Source organism: Leptonotus elevatus, chromosome 5 (genome assembly GCF_054856555.1).
Source record: "Leptonotus elevatus isolate MCC_2025b chromosome 5, RoL_Lele_1.0, whole genome shotgun sequence".
Lineage (NCBI taxonomy): Eukaryota > Metazoa > Chordata > Actinopteri > Syngnathiformes > Syngnathidae > Leptonotus > Leptonotus elevatus.
The window spans coordinates 2,490,354-2,513,214 of record NC_141243.1 but is presented as its reverse complement, the minus strand read 5'-3'; the positions used below and the strand labels follow the sequence as shown (position 1 = coordinate 2,513,214).

At 43.1% G+C, this 22,861-nt stretch overlaps 2 protein-coding genes across 5 annotated transcripts; both read left to right on the top strand.

Moving 5' to 3' along the window:
* The first annotated feature begins 1,939 nt into the window (after positions 1-1,939).
* Positions 1,940-14,768, top strand: ddr2l (discoidin domain receptor family, member 2, like). Of its 3 annotated transcripts, none has more exons than XM_086075224.1 (18): positions 1,940-2,175; positions 4,403-4,486; positions 5,052-5,154; positions 5,240-5,315; positions 5,678-5,827; positions 6,056-6,200; positions 6,269-6,374; positions 6,874-7,063; positions 7,491-7,737; positions 7,803-7,868; positions 7,960-8,102; positions 8,341-8,437; positions 8,663-8,779; positions 9,938-10,136; positions 10,519-10,716; positions 11,705-11,939; positions 12,025-12,174; positions 12,894-14,768. In XM_086075224.1, exons 2-18 carry the CDS (start codon positions 4,426-4,428, stop codon positions 13,026-13,028), a joined length of 2,418 nt encoding a protein of 805 aa, XP_085931350.1. In that variant the 5' UTR covers positions 1,940-2,175; positions 4,403-4,425; the 3' UTR covers positions 13,029-14,768. The 3 variants fall into 3 exon arrangements, with proteins under 3 accessions (XP_085931350.1, XP_085931348.1, XP_085931349.1); XM_086075222.1 differs by having other exon boundaries at positions 9,752-10,136; XM_086075223.1 differs by having other exon boundaries at positions 6,269-6,378; positions 6,878-7,063; positions 9,752-10,136.
* Positions 14,769-15,206: 438 nt separating this feature from the next.
* On the top strand, positions 15,207-22,547 carry lox (lysyl oxidase). 2 transcript variants are annotated; one of them, XM_086075312.1, is made up of 6 exons: positions 15,207-18,090; positions 18,338-18,446; positions 19,446-19,577; positions 20,616-20,955; positions 21,942-22,057; positions 22,400-22,547. In XM_086075312.1, exons 1-6 carry the CDS (start codon positions 17,544-17,546, stop codon positions 22,404-22,406), a joined length of 1,251 nt encoding a protein of 416 aa, XP_085931438.1. In that variant the 5' UTR covers positions 15,207-17,543; the 3' UTR covers positions 22,407-22,547. The 2 variants fall into 2 exon arrangements, with proteins under 2 accessions (XP_085931438.1, XP_085931437.1); XM_086075311.1 differs by lacking the exon at positions 22,400-22,547 and having other exon boundaries at positions 20,616-20,772; positions 20,860-20,955; positions 21,942-22,061.
* Positions 22,548-22,861: the final 314 nt, after the last annotated feature.

Sequence of the window (22,861 nt, the reverse complement as noted above, 5' to 3'; positions counted from 1 at the left end):
GGGGGGGGGGGGGGGGTCACACACCCTCCTCTTCCTCGCCCTCCTCGATAACAACATTCATGCGGTTAAAAACATGTGCTTACATGATAAAAGGACAGCACTTTGCTCATACTTGTTTTGTCTTGACGGGTATCGTGAGGGGGATAGAGACAAAAATAACAGTCACGTGACTTGCAAGGTGGCCAGGGTCTGGTAGGGGTTGAAGAAATAATAGGAAGATGGAATGCTTTCTTTGAAAAGTAGTAGTTAATTTATTATTATTATTATTATTAATAATACCTAAAAAAAAAAATATTAAGTGTGGTGTGAAACGATTTAAGATGGTTACATTTGAATGTAGAATGATTCAATTCAGCGGGATTCGATATGGTACAGCTCATTTCAAGAGGTTATGATGCAATCACATTTTTGTTGTCATTTTACATGGATACATAAATTCGAGCAAACTCGTCAGCACTATAAATGTGCCATTACCAAAAATATATCTCTCCAATAAAAAATGATTCTTTGTTGGGGGGGGGGGGGGCTGGGGGCGGCTGGGGCTGGGGCTGGGTTGGGGTGGATGGCGGGGGTGGATGGGGGGCCATGGGGGGAGCGGGGGCTGTGGACCGGTGGGGTGCCTGGCGGGCCTGCCGTCCTGCTGCGTTGGGTTGGGGCCGCGGGCCGTGTTGGGGTGGGGGGCGCCCCTGCTCCTGGGTTTGCTCTTTGGCCGGTGGCCCTGGTGGGGCCCGGGGGTCGTCCTTTGGCGCTGCCACGGCCAGAGGGGCCCTGAGGTGTTGCGCTTGCTCTGTCCTGTCTTTGGTGGAGATTTTCATGCATGCCAGATCCACCACACCAGCATCTATCGAAACTCAGACACAATCTGCTTCCTCCTCAGGTCATTGAATCGGTGGAGGCTGATGTCTGTGGATCTCACTCTGCTTCGTTTGTCCTTCCTTCCTTTCCTCAGTCTCTCCTTTGGTCTCTTGACGTCTCCCTAATTTGTTGGAATTTAGATGTTTCTGGGGTTGGTGAAGAACTCTGGTTGGTGGCCCGATGGGTGGTGTCTGGTCGGTGCTGGATTTCACTTTCCTTTGTTTTCTTTGGTCCTTCCTCGGGTCTCCTGACGGCGGTGTTCAGTTTAGGTGAACGGTATGGGATTTTTTTTAATAGGTTTTTGGTGAACTAACGAATACATACACACTCGCACGCACACTCGCACGCACATACACATACTCACCCACATACAAAAAAAAAAAAAAAGAGCAATGATGATGACATTACCGAAGGAACAATACTGAGCCCTTTTATGAAAAAAAAACCCCACAAAAAAAACGATTCAATACGTATCTTCATATATATCAAAGTGGAACTTATAAATCCAGACCTCTGTGAGTAAAATACATTTGATTTCCATTAATGATTTTCGTGTGATTTTGTTGTCAGCACATTTAACTATGTAAAGAACAAACTGTTAAATCAATAAAAATATTTCATTCATGGAGGGTTCTTGAAAGCATCCCTCCGAGATAAATGAGGGACAAATAGACACCCTAACAAACCTTCCTAAAGTAGAAACTATCTGGCGTAATAGATTATACTTAATCAGAAAACTGACTTTTAAAAAATGTAATATGACATTATCAATAATGACGCTACAACATTGAGTGACTCAATGTAACGCTCCGCTACCACCTGGTGTCCAAAAGCTAGTCTAACATTAAAAGTTGTAAAAAAAATAAAATAATCCTCCTTGGAAAAAAAGTAAGGATTCGAATTAAAATATTAACAAACCACCACATAAATCGTTTATTTTCTGTATACATTTTAAGAAGTTTATTAAAATGTATCAAAATCGTTCTAATTTGTATTCTATTGGACGTTTGATGTCACGTGATGTCGTGACGTCAAGTTGCTTTCTTCCCGCCCCCTCCGCATTTTTCTTTTTCCGCTACTTCTTCGGAAAACGGAAGTGAGGTAATAGTGTTGTTTTTTTTTCTTCACCCCGAGCCGTCTGTCCTCCATGACACTTTGGAAGTGAACTTCAGCGAACTATCTTAAAACTTAACGCAAACACTTTCCTAACACGCTGTCAAACTTCGCTGGGGAAGCCGCCACATACATCAACGACGACGCGCACGCAAGCGGCCGTGTTGGGTACGCGCACGTCGAGCAGCGCGAGGCGAGCGCGGACAGGTAAGAAAAAAAAAACAGATTTCCACACATGCGCGAACACACGCGCACACACACACACACACACAAACACAAACAAAAGTGATTACAGTACATCAAACGCATAGGTGAGCGTACATGACGTAACCGACGAGCACGCTCATTGGCGTCCTTGAATGGCACGCACGAGGGCCAAGAGTGGCGAATGTACACACCCGGGCGGGCGCGCGCGCGTGTGATTGAAGGGTTACGTGCACGAGCATGGCCGCTGTGATTTTTAAGGAGGACAAACTTTTTGTTGTTGTTGTATTTTCCAGATAGCTTAGCAACCAACGTGATTTTGATGGTTGTAAGCTAACATGACGTCATCAACATGAACTCAATGCTCCCTTGTTGTAGCACTATGTAATAGCTGCTGGTTTTCGTCGGGGTCTCCATTTAATAAAATGTCTGTCTGTCTGATGATAGTGACAGATTACATATATTGTCATGGAGTATTCCTAATGTTATGTTGCAAATAATGATTCAACCCCTTTAGTCCAGATAAAACAGTCTACTCTTAGATATTTAAGTAAAACATATATATATATATATATATATATGTATGCAATAATCATTATGAATACTTTGCACAAAGGAGAAAAAAACAGCAAGCGAGCATCAGCTCAGTCTTTTGTGCTATCGAAACAACATTCCCATAGCTTTGAAAACGTTGTGAAGTTATGTGAACTGACTCAAAAAAAAAAAAGATAAAAAAAAAATTGTGTATTTAGATAATGACAATTATAGAAAAAAAATACATTTACTTGTATGCGTTTCTTCAGATTCGACATAATTTTTTGTTTTCATTGCCGTGTGTAGTACAGATATTTGTTTTCAAATATGGGAGTAGAAGTAAAATGTGTCCAGAAAAATACTTAACTTATTCACTGTTATGGACAATGTATTCATCAACTGGAACGCACCCATCTTGGAGTGAATGTTGGTCACCTCGCCATATAAAAAAAGTTTTATTTTGTTTTTTGAAAAAGTGTTTCAGAGTTGTATATCTGTAAACTATATATTGTTTTGCAATGAAAGCCTATCTCAGTCTCGGGTTTAATGTTTTATACTTTGAGGTGCCACAAAAGCAAAAAAATATGGTTCCATCCATCCATTTTACAAAAAAAGATTTTCTCTGCTTTTGGTCATAAACCGGTGTTTTTTGTGAAACCGGCCCATGATCTACTGCTGATTACTAAACAATGGAAAAAAACGAACAAAGTTTTTTTTTCTGGTGAAAAAAAGCAGGTTATGTGCTTAATGCTTATATTGTCACACACATCAAAAAGCTGTGGGTTGCACACTGGCAATATGAGGAACAGTGAATGAGTTAATTTAAGTACAGATACCTAAAAATATACAAATTACTTTCCAACAACTGGTTTTGTGTCTCGTGTGTATGCTCCGACATGTCAAATCAAGTTCTCCTCTCATTCCTCTCGTGCCAACAAAACACAACACAACATGCTCGTGGCGAGAGATGCGTACGGGAGAGAGATGTGTATGAGATGAGGGGGGTGTGGAAAAGAAAGAGAATGAGACGGCTTAGAACGAGAAAGGGTTCAAGAGAAAGAAAAGGGTAGAAAGAAAATGAGAGAGGATTTGAAAGAGAGAGAGAGAATAGAATGAGAGTGGAAAGAGTGAGAATGCAAGAGGAAACGGAGAAAGCAGGAAGATAAGAGCGAGGCGGGTTAAGAGAAATATATGGTACAAGAGAGTTATAATGAGAGAGAGAGAGAGAGAGAGAGAGAGCGACGAAAGAGAGTAAGCAGGGTAAGAGAGAGCGCGCGATGGAGTGACACATCATCAGTTGTGTTTATGGACCCTGGGAACTTTTGGTTGTTGACATGCGACAACCGGAGCAAACATTTCAGTTGTCCACCAGGAGGCGCAGCTGACATGAATGTTAACCCGCTACCTCGCTAACCAGCAACAAAGTATCCTCCATGTTTACATGTGCTGCACAGGAGTAAATATTATGGGATGCATTCTAAGGACATTCTTGTTAAACATTAATGTTGACTGTCTCTGGTCACTTCCTGTTTACTTCCTGAAACAACATGCTGCATTTATACCTGAAGTCCCATAAACTTAGGAATGGAGGTTCAGAGTGTCCCTAATATTTTGTCTAACCCTGATTTTTTTCTTTTTCTGTATTGCATTGCCATGTGTTCCTAATCAACTGACCAGTGTGTTTGTGTGTTTTCAGAGATGTAGTGTGTGTGGCCCATCATGCACCTCTTCCTGCTGCTCATCCTTCACGCCGCAGCAGCCGTCGCACAAGTCGACCCAGGTACACACAACATAGAGAGGGGGGGAGACAGATCAACTTTGAAACAGAGCGAGTGTAGAAAGGGAAGGAAAAGGGTTGGAAAGGAAGAGCGTGAGGGGGGAGAGAGAATGGTGGGGGAGTAAGTGACGGGGGAATGGAGGAGAAAGAGACAGGGAGGAAGATAGAGGGGACTGAAAGAGGGAGCGCAAGGGGGAGGGAGGGGAGGAAGAGATGGGGAAAGAGAAGAGGGGAAGAAAGTGATGAGGCAATGAGAAGAAAGAGGGGATAAGGGAGAGAAAAGGGGAACAGAGGGAGCAAGGATGAGGGAAAGGAAGACACAGAAAGGAAGGGAGGAGAGGGAGAGGGGGGTGAGAGAGGAGAAAAAAGGTGAAAGAGGGAAAGAAAGAAAAGGAAAAGAAAGGAATGAGAGAGGGTAAAACTGACAGAAAGGAAGAAAGAGGGTGAGAGAAAGTTATAGGGGTAAGAGAGAATGAGAGGGGGAATGAGAGAGAACCGGGGGGGGGGGGAGTGAATGAGAGGGAAAACAAGAGAGATTGACACGTGTTGTGTATGTGTGTGTTTCCAGCACACTGTCGCTATGCCCTGGGCATGGAGGATGGGCGGATCAAGGACGATGACATCACAGCTTCCAGCCAATGGCACGAGACCACAGGACCGCAGTACGCCAGGTCAGCATTACTGTCCGAATAACTGAAAGTATGATGGATTAAAGTGTCTTTTTAAGTTGCTGTTGTGTTTGTCGGTCGTTTTCAGGTTGAACCGCAACGACGGCGACGGTGCCTGGTGTCCTGAAGGCCAACTGGAAGCTTCCGACTTTCAGTTCCTTCAGGTTTGACTCCCCTCCTTTCTCCCGCGTCAAAATCCAAGTGCTGCATTCACGTGCACTGGGAAACAAGAAAGATCAACTTTGGAGCTTACTTGCATGTCGTGCATTTAATCACAGCCAGTGATTTTAATTCCCAGTTTTCTTGAATGCGACATAACTTTAATTTTGATTAAGTGATCTCATGCTTGCTTCATGCTAACATGCTTTGTGCTAATATTCTTTATGCTAATATTCTAACATACCCAATACCCACATGCTTCTTACTAAAATGTTCTGTTTGCTAACGTTCTTCGTGCTAATATGCTAACATATCCCATACAAAAATGCTTCATGCTAATATGTTAACAAGTCGTCTGTGCATTCAGGTGGACTTGCATCGTCTGACCTTCCTGACGGTGGTGGCCACTCAGGGACGCTACGCGCGCAACGGCATCGAGTTTGCGCGAGCGTACAGCCTAAACTACAGCAGGGACGGAGTCATATGGAAATCATGGAAGAACCGCCAGGGAAGCACGGTGGGTGTGTGTATGCATGTGTGTAACGAATACAAAAACATTTGTGTGGGTTTAGGAAGCCCAACGACTTCACAGGAAGTGTGAGACGGCATGATAGATGCGAGGAAGGAAAAAGAAACAATCATGCTGCCATGGCTCAAGTCACATGATCGCTACAGGAAGTGATATTGCCACTTCCTGTTAGTCCAGGTTGTGGGCGGAGCCTGACACACTTATTTGTGCGTGCAGGTAATGGATGGCAACAAGAACGCATACGAGCCCATCATCAATGACCTTCACCCTCCGGTGGTGACACGCTGGGTGCGCTTGATTCCTCTCACCGAGCTGTCCACCGTCTGCATGCGGGTGGAGCTGTACGGCTGCCCCTGGGAAGGTAGGCCACGCCCACACGGAGTGTTGTTGCCATTAATGGTTGCTGATATTTACGTATGTCTTCCTCAGATGGTCTGATTTCATACACTGCTCCCGAGGGGCATCTGATGACGCAATCTGGCCTTCCCACTGCCATCCTCAATGACTCCACCTACGACGGCGTCCACCAGAAGAGGCGGGTCAAAACATTCCTGCTTTATATGCTCACATAATATAATGTGCTAATATGCTAGCACACTTAATGCTAATTTTCTATCTAACCATCAACCATGTTAACATACATGGTTGATTTTAAAATGCTAATATGCTTCGTACTAAAACTTGACCATGCTTCTTGCTAGCATGTCATGCTAACATGCTAATGTATTCATGCTATACATCACATGTGTCAAGATCCGGTCCTCGAGGGCCTGAGTCCTGCATGTTTTTGAGGTTTCTTTACTCCAACACACCTGATTCAATGATCAGGATAATTATCAGGCTCCTGCAGAGCTTGCTGATGAGCTTAAATATGAATCAGCTGTTTTGAACGTGGGAAACCCCTAAAACATGCAGGACTCAGACCCTTGAGGGCTGGACTTTGACACCCCTGCTCTATTTGCTTCATTTTGACCAGCTGATGTTTGACAGCCCTGTCACATGCTCCCTGTGACCAAACACTGTCATCCCAACAGGAAGTTGTCCGGCGGTCTGGGCCAATTGACGGACGGTGTGGTAGGGCTGGATGACTTCCTGTTGACACGTCAGTACCATGCGTGGCCAGGGTACGACTACCTAGGCTGGCAGAACGTCTCCATGGGAGCAGAACAGAGCGTGGAGATGGATTTTGTCTTTGACCGACAGAGGAACTTCACCTCAATGAAGGTATACTCTTATTTTGAAAAACCTTCACCTGACTGACTACTTCCTGTATGAATCATTACTCTGATTTGGAAAACCTTCACATTCACCAAATAGTCTACTTCGTGTGTGCAGTATAGCTCTTATTTTGAAATATAAAAAGGAAAGAAAGAAAAAAGGCATTTATTTGATTGTCTACTTCCCGATGTGCATTAATGTACGCTCTTACTGACTCATGTACTGTTTCTTGTTTGCAGTAACTTATTTTTTATATTTAACTTATTTTGAACGTTAAAAACGTTGTTGTTTTTTAAACGTTCCTACTTCCTTAGTGCAGTGTCACTTAGATTCACGTGCGTACCTTTATTTTGAAAACAAATCCTTTATATTTCCTGTGTGCAGCATTATTTCTCTCTTATTTTGAAAACCCCTCCTCTTTGCTTCCTGGCAGGTCCACAGTAACAACATGTTTTCCCGCGGCGTGAAGATCTTCTCGTCTGTGTCGTGCTGGTTCAAGCCCCGCCCCTTGGCCATGTGGGAGGCGGAGCCTGTGGTTTTCCACACGGTTCTGGACGACCGAAACCCGAGCGCTCGCTACGTGACCGTGCCGCTGGAGCGCCGCGCTGCCACCGCACTGCGTTGCCGCTTCGCCTTTGCCGACGCCTGGATGATGTTCAGCGAGGTTTCCTTTCAGTCAGGTAACACATGTTGTGAAGTTAAGTCACAAACACACACATTGTGGTAATTCTTTGTCCCTCATCAGAAGATGCATCGATATCGGTGACTCCACCGTCTATAAGCGATTCCAGCACGGTCCCGTCCTTATCAGGTATGACTAGACAACCCTTTCCTCCATAAAATTCTCTCCGTCGTCGTCTTTGCCGCTCTGCCGTATATTGTTATTTTTTGTCTCCCAACAGTCGCCGATCCGTCTGCCAGCACGGCCCCCGACAACAGCAACGCGCCCGTCCTGATTGGCTGCCTGGTGACCATCATTCTGCTGCTGGTCATCATCATCTTCCTCATCCTGTGGTGTCAATACGTGTGTAAAGTTCTGGAAAAGGTGAGCTGGATAAAGAAATATGGTGTTTATAGAAGTGGAGTAAATATTTACTGTTACGTTTTATTTTTTTGCATCATATATTGATAGCTGTTTTTGTGCACTTTGTGGATTGTTGCATAATAAAATTCAGTCAATTGCACTTGCATTAGTGCACAAGGCAGATCTGACACATTCAATATGGCCGCCGCACTTGCGTATCCTAGTTTATATATGCTTTATGGTCGTTCCCTCCCTGCAGGCTCCCCGCAGGATCTTGGGCGAGGAGGTGACGGTGCGACTGTCATCCTGCAGCGATACCATCATCCTGCAGACCCCACCTGTGCCCCCTCGCTCTGGTAAGCCACTTGGGGGGGGGGGGGGGTTTGGGGTGTCAACTGTATGCTGTGTAAACCCTGCCCACAGTATAGCTCGCAAGATGTGATTGGACCCAAAATTGGTTCTATGGAATATTTTTATTTTTTTACACTTATGACAGCACACAACCATTTCAAGCGCTCTTGATTAATACAGTTCAGCTGTTCTAATCTCGGCCCCTCACGTGTGCTCATGTGTCCTTCTAGGCCTGGCCCAGTCGGACCCCCACTATGAGCGAGTCTTCCTGTTGGATCCTCAGTACCAGAACCCCGAGACGCTCCGAAACAAATTGCCCGAACTCTCGCAGAGCGCCGAAGCCTCAGGTCAGCCATATGCTGCTTCTCTTGACTTTTTCGGCTGTGTTGGGAATCACTCCCCATCTACTATACTGCTAATATGGTGTTAGGCACAAAATGTTCACATTTTTAGTAAGTGGGTTATTCTATTCTATTTACCCACAATGCATCTTTTGGTCTCCAGAAAAGCAATGTATCCACGAAGCATTTGCGCTGATATGGAAAAAGCAACACGTCACAAAATGAATGGACATCTGAACTGTATTTGGGTTTAATCAGATGCACTTTAATTGGTGGCAGGTGCTTGCTGTTAGTTTTAATGTAATTGGTAATCCTGAACGTAGCCACGTCCCTGTTATAAGAGGGTGTGCACACTTGTGCAACCACCTCAAGTCAGATGCTTATTTGTCTTTACTCTCTGTAAAATATTTAATTTTTTTACGGTCACTTTGATGGTGAGAGAGTTTTTTTTAAATTTATCCTGGTCTAATTTGTTTATGTGTACCTGGTTTTTGACTTGTACACATGGCAATAATATTATATTCTTATATCACAAAAACATTTAAACAGCGGTGTGTAGACTTGCGTGCTTCTTGCCCAGTTGAATTTTACTATAAAACCTAACACATTAAAACAAAACATAATTCCAAATTGTATATTTAAACATCATAATATTCAACAAAACATCCAATAGCTTAATGCTAAAATATAATGCAACACACCATTGGCAGGCTAATGGAAATTAGCATAGATGTTAAAGTAATTATAAACCTTTGTATAGTGATTACAGAGTTGAAAATGAGTGAATAATTCCGAACACAGCCTTCTTCGTCTTCCTCTTCTTCTTTTCCCGCCTTTTCCTCTCCAGTCTCCTAACGCTGACTTCCTGTCACATGACCTCAGCCTGCTGCACGCAAAGGTGACACAGTTGAGAAAGAAGGGCTGATGTTAGCATTCAATTCCAATATTAATGCCACTACCGATGTTTTGTGGCGGCAGCATGCGGCGGCGGCTACGCCGAGCCCGACGTGACGCAGTGCACGCCGCACCAGTGTTTCCATAGCAACGCGCCGCACTACGCCGAGACGGACATCGTCCGTTTGCAGGGCGTGACGGGCAGCAACATGTACGCCGTCCCCGCCCTCACCGTTGACTCGCTGACGCGCAAGGACATCTCCGCCTCAGAGTTCCCGCGACAGCAGCTGATCTTCCGCGAGAAGCTCGGCGAGGGACAGTTCGGCGAGGTGCACCTGTGTGAGGCCCAGGGACTGGCCGCCTTTCTCGGCGAGGAGGCGGAAGGGGGCGCGGCCGGGCGGGACAGAAATGGACGCGCCACTTTGGTGGCGGTCAAGCAGTTGCGGGCAGACGCCACCAGCCAGGCCAGGTACGATCGCGGGAACACTTAATTTAATTTGCATTTAACTTTTTTGTACAATACATTTCATCTACCGCCAGTCCAATAAAAAGCGATGTCTTTGGAATTGGAACCCTCGCCTCCTGTTTGCAGGTCAAAACTCCTCAGCACTACCCGCTGAGCCACAGCGGACTTGCAAAAATTGACGTCTTAAGCCGTCAATGGCAGTTAAAATTTGCATTTAATCTTAAAAAACTGTGGTGTTTTTTAATGTTTGTTTTCTATCATTTTTATTTGAACTTTTTTTGAATTAACTAATTTAGGTGAGCATGTAATCATTGACCCTGTCACTTTATGTCGCTGGCATAGATAGATGACCAATAGATAAATCTATTTGTGGAAATTTTTTTAGGAACGACTTCCTGAAGGAGATCAAGATCATGTCGCGGCTGAACGACGCCAACATCATCCGACTGCTGTGCGTGTGCGTGACGTCGGACCCGCTGTGCATGGTGACGGAGTACATGGAGAACGGAGACCTCAACATGTTCCTGTCGCAGCGCGAGATGGAGAGCACGCTCACGCACGCCAACAACATTCCCTCCGTCAGGTGAGCACCGCGCTAGCTAGCGCTGCATTCAATTTGCCGCTTTTTATGTTTGCTGACCCTGGTTAACGATTAGTTTGTTTTAATTATTATGCATAAGCAAATATTAGTAAAACATATTTGGTGATTTCATTATAAGTAAATGACCAATAATAAGATTTTACGCATTTATTTACTTTTAAAAAAATTAAAAATGAGACAGAATTGTTTATTTAAAAGAGAATGCATTATTTTACTGTTGAAATAAACGTTCATTTCAAAAGAATGTTTTATTAAAAAGATGCTTAAATTAATACAATTAAATTCTTTGTGATAAATTAAGAAATAAGGATAGTTTTTTTTTTAATAAAGTATTTTAGTCATACATTTATTATTTTTAAATACTTGATTAATTATTAATTAGACATTCTTCATACATTTTAAAATGAAAATGAGTTTCATCAAAGTAAACACCTAGACATACATTTAAATAAAATTTTGATTTTATTGAATAGATGGTGGGTATGTTTAGAAGTAATACGTTTAAAAGTAACATTCATTGATTAAAAAAAACATTTAAAAAAATATTGTATTGTTTATCATATGCAATTAAATGAAGCAATATTTTAAGATTAAATAATAATAATTACTCAACATTATAGAGCACTTTAAAAACCAAAGGGCTGTAAATAAAGTAAACTCAGATATATAAAAACACAGTTAAAACAATAATTAATAATCAAATAATTTATAAATAAATGAAAAAAGACACATTGAAAAATACCTTTATTAAATAAATGTTTAAAAATATATATTATTATAGACACATGCCCTCACTCCTACAAAGTGGTTCATTAATTATGATTACAATATTTATAAACTGATTGAAAAAAAAATTGTGTTATTATAAAATAAAGTAGTCCACATAGATGACTTTTTTTTAAATGAATGATCCATCTGTCCATTTTCCAACTGAAATGTGTCACCTTTCCCTCCGCGTGGTCCCCGGCAGCATGGCGGACCTGCTGCACATGTCGGTGCAGATCTCGTCGGGCATGAGGTACTTGGCCTCGCTGAACTTCGTGCACCGCGACCTGGCCACCAGGAACTGCCTGCTGGACCGCCGCCTCACCATCAAGATCGCCGACTTCGGGATGAGCCGGAACCTCTACAGCAGCGACTACTACCGCATCCAAGGCCGCGCCGTGCTGCCCATACGCTGGATGGCCTGGGAGAGCATCCTGCTGGTGAGCGCCTCATCATCTCAAACTAGACTGGAAAGAAAAAAAGAACCCAACGGACTTCTGAGACCCTCTTGTGTCCGTGATCCAGGGCAAGTTCACGACCTCCAGCGACGTGTGGGCGTTCGGGGTGACCTTGTGGGAGATCTTCACGTTGTGCAAAGAGCAACCTTACAGCCTGCTGACGGACCAACAGGTCATAGCCAACACTGGAGAGTTCTTCAGGAACCAGGGCAGACAGGTCAGAGCAATCGCACCCCGCACCGTAGATCAACACTCTGAAACCCCTCACAGACAGGCCAGAGCAATTGCAAATGATGCAATAGATTAGTAGTGTAATGTAACCGCACAGATGGAAAATAGCAAATGCACATGATGGAATAGATTAGCAATATAGATCTCACAAATAGGCAAGAGCAATCGCACTAGATAGATCAGTAAGGCAAGTGCAATCGCACACAGTTTAACAGATGAAAGTAAATTCTCAGAACAGGCAAGGACAATCTCACATTAACGAATACATCAGGAAAGTAAAAATTCTGCAAACAGGCAAGAGCAATCGCACATGATAGAATCAACTAATGTAACTCACCTCATAGACAGGCAAGACAAATCATACATGATGGAATAGAGCAGCCAAGTGATGACTTCACAGAGAGGCAAGAGAAATCGTACAATATAAAATAGATCATTAAGGTGGGAGCAATCGCACATGATGGAACAGATCAGAAAAGTAAAAATCATCCAAATCAGCAACGTAAGTCACTTCACAGGTAGGCGAGAGTATTCACAAAAGTTATAATAGAGCAGTAAGGCAAGAGCAATCACACATGATGGAATTGATTAGCACATCTCAGACTCAACAGGTAGTTTGAATGGCAGACACGAGGAAGGGTCTCACACGCGCATACGCGTGTATCTTAACGAAGCCGACCCCTGACCCAAATCCGCTCACGACAGGTGTTCCTGTATGCTCCTCCGCTCTGCCCCCCCTCCCTCTTTGAGCTGATGATGCGTTGCTGGAGGCGGGACATCTCGGACAGACCCTCCTTTGAGGGGCTCTACCAGGCCCTCAGGCCCCACGTCAACCAGTGACCAGGAGGACCTCCCTCAAGGCAAGAGGAGATGAGTGGAAGCAAAGTCTGTGGACAAACATTTCAAACTTGTTCCACTTAATTTCAACAAAACTTTTTTTTAATCACGTTTTATTTTACTTTTGACCCCTTTTTGCCTTTTGGTCTTCAAAACCCATCTTCTCATCCCTGTGGTCCTTCTCATAAAGAAAGCACTGTGTGTGTTTGCGTGCGTGCGTGTATGTAGCTTCCTGTCCGTTAGTATTACTTCCTGATTGTGTTCTAAGCACACTGGAGCTCAGAGGAGGGTCAAAGTTTTAAGTTGTATTTGATTTAATTGTATTACTTTGTTGTTGTCGTCATTGTGTAAACACACACTTTGTAGTAATACATTCCACTTTGTATGTTCTTGCCGTGTCAGATGTACGTAGAACACGTGGCTACGTATGTTTATGTGCTTATCAAATCTGATTGTTCAACCTTTTTATGAGCTAAAAAATCAAAAATTGGTGTGTATTTGTGTCACAAATACACAATAGTGTCGCAAATGTTACGCAAACTCATTCATTAGCTGACAAATTCAACAGTACACTAACATTACGTTGCTCTTCCATTTAGTAGCGCAAAAGCTAGCTGTGGCTAGTGTTTGGCTTATTGGCAATGGCAAATTTTGTGTAACGCTAACTCGTTGTTAGCCTGACTCCGTTACTCTGCACTGGCTAGTGGCTAGCTTCACAACTAGCGTGTTAGCAGTGACAAATTATTTCCCCCCAATTTCCTAGCGTACACAGTAACTCAGGCTAGTGACTAGCTTGATTGCTAGTGTGTTGGCAGCAACATACGCTATCCCACTGTGACTAGCTTCACAGCTAGCTGGTTAACAACGACAAATGCAACGTGACGGGGCTTGTTTGTTCGCCACGACAAATTCAATGTGACGCGAACCTGTTTTTACTTTGTTTCTTAGCGCACACGCTAGCTCAAGCTACTGGCTACCGTCCCAGATAGCTTGTTTGTAATGATAAATTTGAAGTTTGACTTTTTGTCTTCTTTTTGTTAGCGTATAACCAAGTCGCTTTATGACGTGATCATACGCACATCTAGTTTACTAAACCAAAAGTTGTTAGCGATAGCTAACGGCCACTTTAAGCTGAAAGAGTCGACTACTGGAGTTTGTTACCGGAAAAAAATTCTTAGTAGCATCAGCTTTAGCGGCTAAACAGCTGCTAGCTCACATACTAAGTGGCTATATCAGCCTTTTTTGCAGCCTTTTTTCTTTTTTGTCATTGTTTAGTAAATACGTTCAAGCATTCATTTAACATATGAACGTCACAATCATCCTCACGTGGAATTGTTTTTGTTATCTCAGTTTGTTTGCTTTTTTTGCTGTTTTGTTACACTTTTGTCTTATTTTTTACTTGCTTGTGTTTTCAACTGCAGTTTTGGGATGGCACTGGTTCACAAGAACTAGGTTACATTCAAAGCTACGTGCTAAATATCAAGAAGCACGGAAACCACTAGTCAAGTCCATCTCCCAGAATGCTTTGCTTCAGTGAGCCTGTGTAGCTGAGTGAATGCTAACATTGACTGCCTGTCAATTAACACACAGCAATTTTTGTTGTGTTTCCACTATTTAGATCATTTCCTGCTTTATGTTACATGGTCCACACATTTTTTTTGTACATAGAACATTTTTAATATATCGCCACAAGCTTTGTAATCCGCCCTCTTTATTTTCTTCTTGAATAAATGAGTGGCCCCACCCACTGGCAGTTTGCCTCATTTCCTACGCACCCATATTTGGAATCTCTGCTTTACATGTCCTGTTACGAGAAGAGATGCGATGACATTTGATGCCATGATATGAGATGAGGACGTGACATTATGAGATTTTTTGTTGGATTACAATTTGATTTGGTGAGCTGTATGGTTTTATGTTTGTTTGTTTGTTTAGATTTTTTGAGTTTTTTTCGGTTTCCAGATGGGAAGAAGTGTGACATAAGATTTGCAGTACTCTGTAACTCTTGTATGTCATTGGCTGCCTGCTGTTGTGGCTTCGTCGTCTTAAACCTGTTTTTATCGGCTGTCGAGGCTCGTAAGAAGTTTTCCTTGACGTCGTCGCAGCAGCTATTGTCTGATGTTAGCATTCCTTTATGTGCCTGGCACATGGGGGGGGGGGGGGGGGGATATGCACGCTCGCCCGCCGGGCCCCCTCATTACGGCCCTGCACACCTGCTTCTTATTGGACGAGCTACTGAGGCTTTCATGTTCACCAGACGCTCGTTAAACTTTACAGCTTTAAGAGCGCGTGCTGCTAGCGGCTAACGCACAAATGCACCCCGTGAACTGTAAAACGCTAACCGCTATTCGAATGTTTTATGATGATCACGACGGTCTTTTACAGGATTGTTTTTATGTATATAGTGAACTGCCGTTTATCGGGGAAGCATACGTTCCATTTCCACCCACGATTGGTGAAAATCTGCAAATTCCGCAATACAGAGAAAGCATTAAAAAAACAACATTAAGAGTCAAAGCATGCTTGCTTCGGACTGTTTTTCACTCCCAGCTGAAGTTTATCGTCAAACTGACACAAAAAACAGATTAGAATTAAAGACTGTATAGTCAAACGCCTATTTTTATCTTTTGTACCAAACAATTCATGAACAAAGAACTACTAGCTTAATGCTATCATACAATGCAAATCACCATAGACAGGATAACAGAAATTAGCACAAATAATAGGGTAACAATACCTTCAAACAACATTTTATATTGAAACACCAACATTTTAAACCGTGTCATTTCGTAGAAAAAATATATATACTAGCTAAATTCTAACATAATTCAAAACACCATAGAAGGGCTAATGGAAATAAGCTTGTGTGTGTGTACTTGTACATACTACATTGTGAGGACCAACATACGTCTTTAACCAACAGATTGAGGACATTTTTGGCCGGTCCTCACAACTCAAGACTGCTTTTTGAGGGTCAAGACTTGGTTTTAGGTTTGAATTGGGTTATGGTTGAGGTTAGGGTAAGGAATGTGTGTGTATGTGTGTTTAACACGCGGGTGGCTGTTTGTGCATACACGCTTGTGTGTGTGCATTTATGTTTTACAGCGTGCCAGTGGGTGGAAGAAAGTGCTTCAATTTCATCTTTATTTTCAAAGCATCCTGTGCGCACGGCGGGGTGTGTGTATGGGGGGGGGGGGGTGAGGTTCTCCTCGATCCATAAACCCCAGCCTAAAATAAAAGCTACTTGCCTACTTACCTGATCATCAACTTCCATCAGGCAGCTTCACATCCTTCCATTTTTTTTGCTTGTGAAAGCCCGTTAATCATCTTCTCTCCTTGTGCATGCGCACACACCCCACGACAACAACACGTCTTCATCATCATTACCGTCGAGTCACTCCTCACACACCAGGAGGAACAGATAATTAATGCACAGTGTGTGGAAAGTTGGGAATAAAACCTGTTCCACATACCCCCCCCCCCACCCCCCTTAATTTTTACTGCCGCCGCTCCTGCTGCTTGACGCTTTACCTTCATTCCAGCTTCAGTTAGCATCAGTGGCGTGTGCAACATGTGCGACCTCACAGGGCATATAGCAGATGAATTATTTTATACTCTTTTGTTTACACAATTGAGTCTGGCACAATTGCAGTTACTTAGTTATTATTATTCCTTTATTGCGCCTTTCTACCATCACAGTGAACAATTAGCTAGCTAGCTGCTGAAATTACATCTTCCCTAAATGCCACAATTTACAGAACAGCTCACTCTGTCGTTATATTTCCAAGCAAATTGGTGAAGCCGTGGACATCCGCCAGCCAGAAGGTTACTCAGTAGCCTGTTAGCTCGCAAGCTAGTTGGTGGCTAGCACCTCTGGTAGCGTCACAAAAACCCTCGGATAGCCTGCGTGTTTATTTCCAAAGCTCAATGTTGGGTTGTGTAGGCTTAAGAAAGATGCGAGATGAAGTAGTAAACATTTTTCTGGCATGAGTTGTATTTGATTGACAGCTGATCGTGGGTATTTGTCGGCCAGAGGGAGCCCTTGTTGCCCGTTAGCTCGCGAGCTAGCTGGTGGCTAGCACCTCTAGTCGCGCCATGAAAAGCCTCGCATAGCCTGTGATTCGTTCTCGAAACTCAATGTAGGATTTTGTAGGCTTAGGAAAGTTGCAAGATGAAGTAGTTAACAATTTTTGACAAAGAGCCTCATTTTACACACTTGGCAAATTTTTCAGTCATCCAGATTAGGTCGGGTTGTTAACGCTATTGTCTCTGGTGTGTCAAATTCAAAAGCACGCGTTTATTTTAGAGGGACTTTAATCACTTTAAATTGGTGAGTTGTGCATATTTGACTTTTATATTCAATTCAATTATTTAGACAAAGTTATTGTGAATTTTCTTGTCATGGAAGTTGACTTAGCTCCTCCCCTACAGCACGCACTCGCGCACACACACACACGCGCGCGCCTCAGAACTCATGCGAGCTGCATACTCCGGCACAAGACGAAAAACAAGTAGAGGATGAAGTACGTTCCTGTGGGCGTCTTTGTGTTCTTCTGCTCTTCTCTACTGACAGGAAGTGGAAGCGGCGCTCGGCAGAAGCAGCATGCGGCACAGGCGGCTGCGGCAGGGGGGCTGACGCAGGGGTTGACTTGGCGCCACAACGGGCAGGTCTTCAGCATCCTAAGCCGGGGGTCGCGCTACCGGCCGCCCGCCCGGACCAGGAGCTCCTCCAGTAGCAGCGTGCTGCTACTTGGCGGAGGTAACGAGACCTCTGCCGCAGTCCGAGTCGCCCCAAGAGTGCCCGCAGCTAATGGCGGCGCGCAGTTACGAGCTATAGCGCGTCAGCGACCTCCACCAAGAGCAGAACCAAGAGCAGAACCAAGAGCAGAACCAAGAGCAGAACCAAGAGCAGATTCTGGAGAGGACAGGATGGTCGGAGACGACCCATACAACCCGTACAAGGCGTCTAACTACTACCCGTACTACAACTACTATAACTCCTACTATAGACCCAGGCCTTGGACCCGACACTGGCATGGCTACGGAACCAGGTACCACCAGAATGGTGAGAAATGACCTTTTAATATAAAACTAATCATTATGGCTTGAAATGTCGGACCAAATGACTATCCTTGCTGGGGGAAGAGACCTCCAGTCCACTAGGGGGCAGAGTGCAGTTTTTATAGCCATGAACCTGCACATTAAAATATATGTATGTGCTTCTCAGAATTTCATAGCATGTCGATGTGCCCCCAAGTGTCTTTGAGCACGCGTATTTGTGTGCCGCTGCGTGATGATGTCACCGCTCGCAGGTCTTCCCGATCTGGTTCCGGATGCGTACCACATCCAAGTGGGCTCATACATCCACAGACTTCCCATGTACAACCTACGCTGTGCGGCGGAGGAGAACTGCCTCGCCTCGTGAGACGCTACCCATGGCACAAAACACTTTCACTGTCTAAAACTGGCTTGCATCCACAACTTAATCCAGTCTGAATCTGATTTAATCCAGTCTAAAACTATTTTCGTTCCCTTTCATCTCAATTCAAACCCATTAAATGTACTTTAAATTGAAATCTACGTCAATCCAGTCCAAATTTGGCTAAATCCAGTCAAGTCTAACTAAATTCAGCCTCAATATGTTTCATCGTGTCAGAATCAATTTAATCCAGTCTGAATCTACTTTAATCCAGTCTGAAACTGATTTCATTCATTTCCCAATTCCAATCCAAAATCGATTTCAATCTAGTCCGAATCTGATTTAATCCAGTCTAAATCTACTTTAATTGTTTAAACTACTTCAGTCCACTTTAAATCGAGTTAAATTGAATGAAATCTCAATTGTCTGAATCCACTTCAATCCCGTTTTCATTCATTCCTGTCTAAAACTGACACATGTGGTTTTCGTCTTTTTAAATTCACTTTAATCAAGTGTAAATCAATTTAACACAGTATGAACCCACTTTTATCCATCCTAAATATATTTTCTAAATCTGTTTTAATTCTAGATAATCCAGTCCAACAAATCAGCGTTATGTGGTATAAATCAAATTTAATACATTCTAAATCACCTTAATCTGGTATAAATCCACTTGATATCAGTCCAAATCCACTTCAATGTGCTTTGATCCAGTCTGTAGATGAATCCAATTCATTCGACTCTCAAATCGACTTTTATCCACTTGTTCTGATTTGAATCTGAATCCAGTCCAAACCTGCCTCAGTTCACCTCAATCTCGGCCAAATGGACCTTCGTCGATTTTAATGCACTTGGATCCGCTCTCAATCCAGTTGAATGCAACCTATTCCAGTCGTGACGCTCCCACAGGACCGCGTGCTCGCGCCGTCCACATTGTGCGAGTTAGCTAGAAACGTCGAAGCTAACTGCTATCTTGCCTCGTTGTTGTTGTTGTTGTTGAGTTCTGCGAGGTCTGCTGGAGATTACGACGTGAGAGTTCTGCTGAGGTTCCCTCAGCGTGTGAAGAACCAGGGAACCGCCGACTTTCTACCGAGCAAAGCTCCGTACTCCTGGGAGTGGCACAGCTGTCACAAGTAAGGGCCGAGGACGTCGCTGATGTTTGTCAAGCGTCGGGCCTGTCAAACCCTCTCGGACTCTTTTCCTGATTTAAAGGCCTATAAAAATGAAATTGACTTGACTTAACATGCAAGTCCACCAGGAGGCGCTACTACACACCTGTAAGCGTGTCTGCCATTTTTGTAGTGCTATTCGAATGTGTAGCCCTCAATGTAGTCCAGTTTGATGGACTTGAGTCCTGTTAAATCGAGAAATCACGTCCAGTTTGAACTCGTTTAATGCAGTCGAGTCCAATTTAAATTAATCGAGCCCAAAATTGACTTTTACCATCAAGCCAAGTTTAAATTAATCTTTAACTCATTTGCTCCCCAAAACGGTTAAAAACGTTCTATTTTAAATATTGCCATGGTCCCAAAAATGTATTTTTTTCTTCTCTCTTTTTTTATATTTTTATATGCTAGAGCAAACAGAAGGCTTTGATGCAGCCTCTGACCTGAAGAGGACGTCTAAAGCAATAGTAGTTATTACAAAAACGGCCAGGAGGTGGCAGCAGAGTATAAGAGATCAACCAGGCCATGTTGCATCAAGCTCTTTTTGACATTGTTTTCAACAGATTTGTGAATAATGAAGAAACCGAGCTATATTCTAATGCTAATTGCTGCAAAACGGAAACAGATACAAATATTTTTTTTTTCCTGATGAAAGAAAAAACTTGAATCTTTCTTTTGGTAGGTTCCATGTTTTTATAGCAGTAGAACAGAATATTCTGTGGGCCTTGCAAAATCAGTCGAAATCTAGTAAAAGAGCCGGCCGGGAGCAAAGGGGGTTGCTTCAGTTAAAATGGCTGCGAGTCAATGAGTTAATTTGGCTCAGTCCATCTTTACGTAGTGTAGCCTAGTTTAATACAGTCTCGTCTGCTCTAATCTAGTCTAGTCCAGTTTAATCCTGTATAGTTTAATCTAATGCTGTACTTGCTAATCTTGTCCAAATGGATCTAATCTGATCTCTGAGTCCTTCATGAATGCTGCGTTCTGATTGGCTGCGCGTCGCATCAGTCACTTTCACAGCATGGAGGATTTCAGCCTGTACGAGTTGGTGGACGGCGAGACCAGCAAGGCGGTGGCGGAAGGACACAAGGCCAGTTTCTGTCTGGAGGACACTTCCTGTGAGGCGGGATACTACCGGAGATACGCGTGCACCTCCCACACGCAGGTGGACGCGTCGTTTTCGCCTCGTTACGTCTTCGTCTCCAACGTGACGTCTGACGTGCTGTTCCTGCGTGTGCGCGCGCGTGTTCAGGGTTTGAGTCCGGGCTGTTACGACACGTACAACGCCGACATCGACTGTCAGTGGATCGACATCACCGACGTGGCTCCGGGGAAATACAAACTTAAGGTCACTAGCCCAACGCGTGCCAGTAGGAAAACAAGTGCAATTTAATTTTTAATTACATTTTTTTAATCTGGTCTAGACCAGTTTGATCTACTGTCATCCAAATTAATCCAACGTATTATTATTATTATTATTATCTAGTCTAGTCCAGTTTGAATTTGTGTCGTCTTGTCCAGTTTAATCTAGTCTAGACCAGTTTTATCCAGTCTAGTGCAGTTCAATTTAGATCTATTTAAAATAGTCTAGTCCAGTTTCAACTGGTCCAGACCAGATCAATCTAGTGTCCAATTTCGTATATATCCTAGACCAATTTAATTGAGTCTAATATGTCTTAACCCAGTGTAGTCCAGTTAAATATAGTCTAGACCAGGGTTTACCAGTTCCGGTCCTCGAGGTCCAGAGTCCTGCAGGTTTTAGATGTTTCCGCCTACCGACACACCTGATACTAAAGATCAGTATCGTTGATGCTGATGAGCTGATTATATGAATCCGGTGTGCGGAAACATCTAAAACCTGCAGGACGCCGACCAGAAGGGGTGAACCCTGGTCCAGACTGTGTAATCTAGGGCATTGTGGTCAATTTAGTCTAGACCAGTATCAACTAGTTTAGTTTAGTTTGATCTAGTCTAGCGCAATCTATTCTCGTCCAATGAAATTCTGTCTCTAATTTTGAACAATTTAATCTAGTTTTGGTCAACGTTAACAACTAGCCTAATCGAGTTGAATCAGTCTCGTCCAATTTATTTTGATCTCAACTTTATTTACTGTAACACCTTTAAAGACAAACTTGATATTCAGACATCAGAATGATCAAAACGTTGTTTTACAAATTTAAAAGGAAGTCAAAGAGCGTGAATTGTAAAAAAGTAAAAGTCAGTCATATAAAGTACATCAATATTATGCTATCTTTAGCGGTTGACATTAGCAACATGCTACGACGGTTGAGTGTGCTGTTTTTAGTTGTTGTTGTTGTTGTTTTTGGTTGTCAGGTGACCGTCAATCCCAAGAAGAAAATTCAGGAGTCAAACTTTGCCAACAACGTGGTCCAATGTGACGTCCACTACACGGGAAACGCCGCCCACATGTCGGCATGCAAGACCACAACGTAAGAGAGGAATAACACTTCACGTCCAAATCATTTTGATGTAGTTTCAATCTACTGTAGGTCAATTCAATCTCTCGTAGTCTCATTTAATCTAGTCTCGTTTTATGTAGTCGAGTATTTTCTAGACAATTCCAGTTCAGTCTAGTGTAGGCTAGACCAGTTTAGTATAGTCATTGGTCCATTATTTAAAATCTCATTTAATTTAATGTAATACAGTTTAATCGGCTGTAGTCCCGTTTAATCTAGACTAGACAAATTTAATCTGGTGGAGTTTGAAACATTAAATTAACTGCCATACAAATGTAAAAAACAATTAATCTTTTGTTGTTGTTGGTCTTTCAGGAGCTGAGATTCGACCTGGGGCACAAAACATTTTGGATGATTTTCAAACATCGACAGTTGACTTGAAGATTTCATATGAACAACACCAACATGTACTGTATTTAACTTTAATTTGAACTGCCAGCATCAAATAAACTTGACGCCAATATTCACGAGTCCTTGGTTGTGGTGACGTCACCAAAGCGTGTCTGGTTTGCTCCTCGTGACAGTGTTGTTGTTTTCCACATTGACCGCCAGGGGGCGCTGTTGCAACGCTGGTGTTTGTGTGCGAAATGAGTGCAGAAAGCCTTCTCCACAGACAGGCTGTCATTATGTAGTCTATTTATAGTTTCATAAACTTGCATAATTATACTTGCATAATTCTAAAAGTGTAATTATAATCACATAAACTTACAGCGGGACATCAAGTCGACTGTCATGTCGCATCAAACAAGTTAAATTTCACATCATTTACATTAAACT

Bases quoted from the DNA above. Each gene is read 5' to 3' on its own strand.
- lox (XM_086075312.1), top strand. From the start codon at position 17,544: ATGAAGTACGTTCCTGTGGGCGTCTTTGTGTTCTTCTGCTCTTCTCTA. The intron at 18,091-18,337 runs GTGAGAAATGAC...CACCGCTCGCAG, and splicing joins AACCAGGTACCACCAGAATG to GTCTTCCCGATCTGGTTCCG. The intron at 19,578-20,615 runs GTAAGGGCCGAG...GCGTCGCATCAG, and splicing joins GAGTGGCACAGCTGTCACAA to TCACTTTCACAGCATGGAGG.
- ddr2l (XM_086075222.1), top strand. From the start codon at position 4,426: ATGCACCTCTTCCTGCTGCTCATCCTTCACGCCGCAGCAGCCGTCGCA. The intron at 7,064-7,490 runs GTATACTCTTAT...GCTTCCTGGCAG, and splicing joins GGAACTTCACCTCAATGAAG to GTCCACAGTAACAACATGTT. The intron at 12,175-12,893 runs GTCAGAGCAATC...CGCTCACGACAG, and splicing joins TCAGGAACCAGGGCAGACAG to GTGTTCCTGTATGCTCCTCC.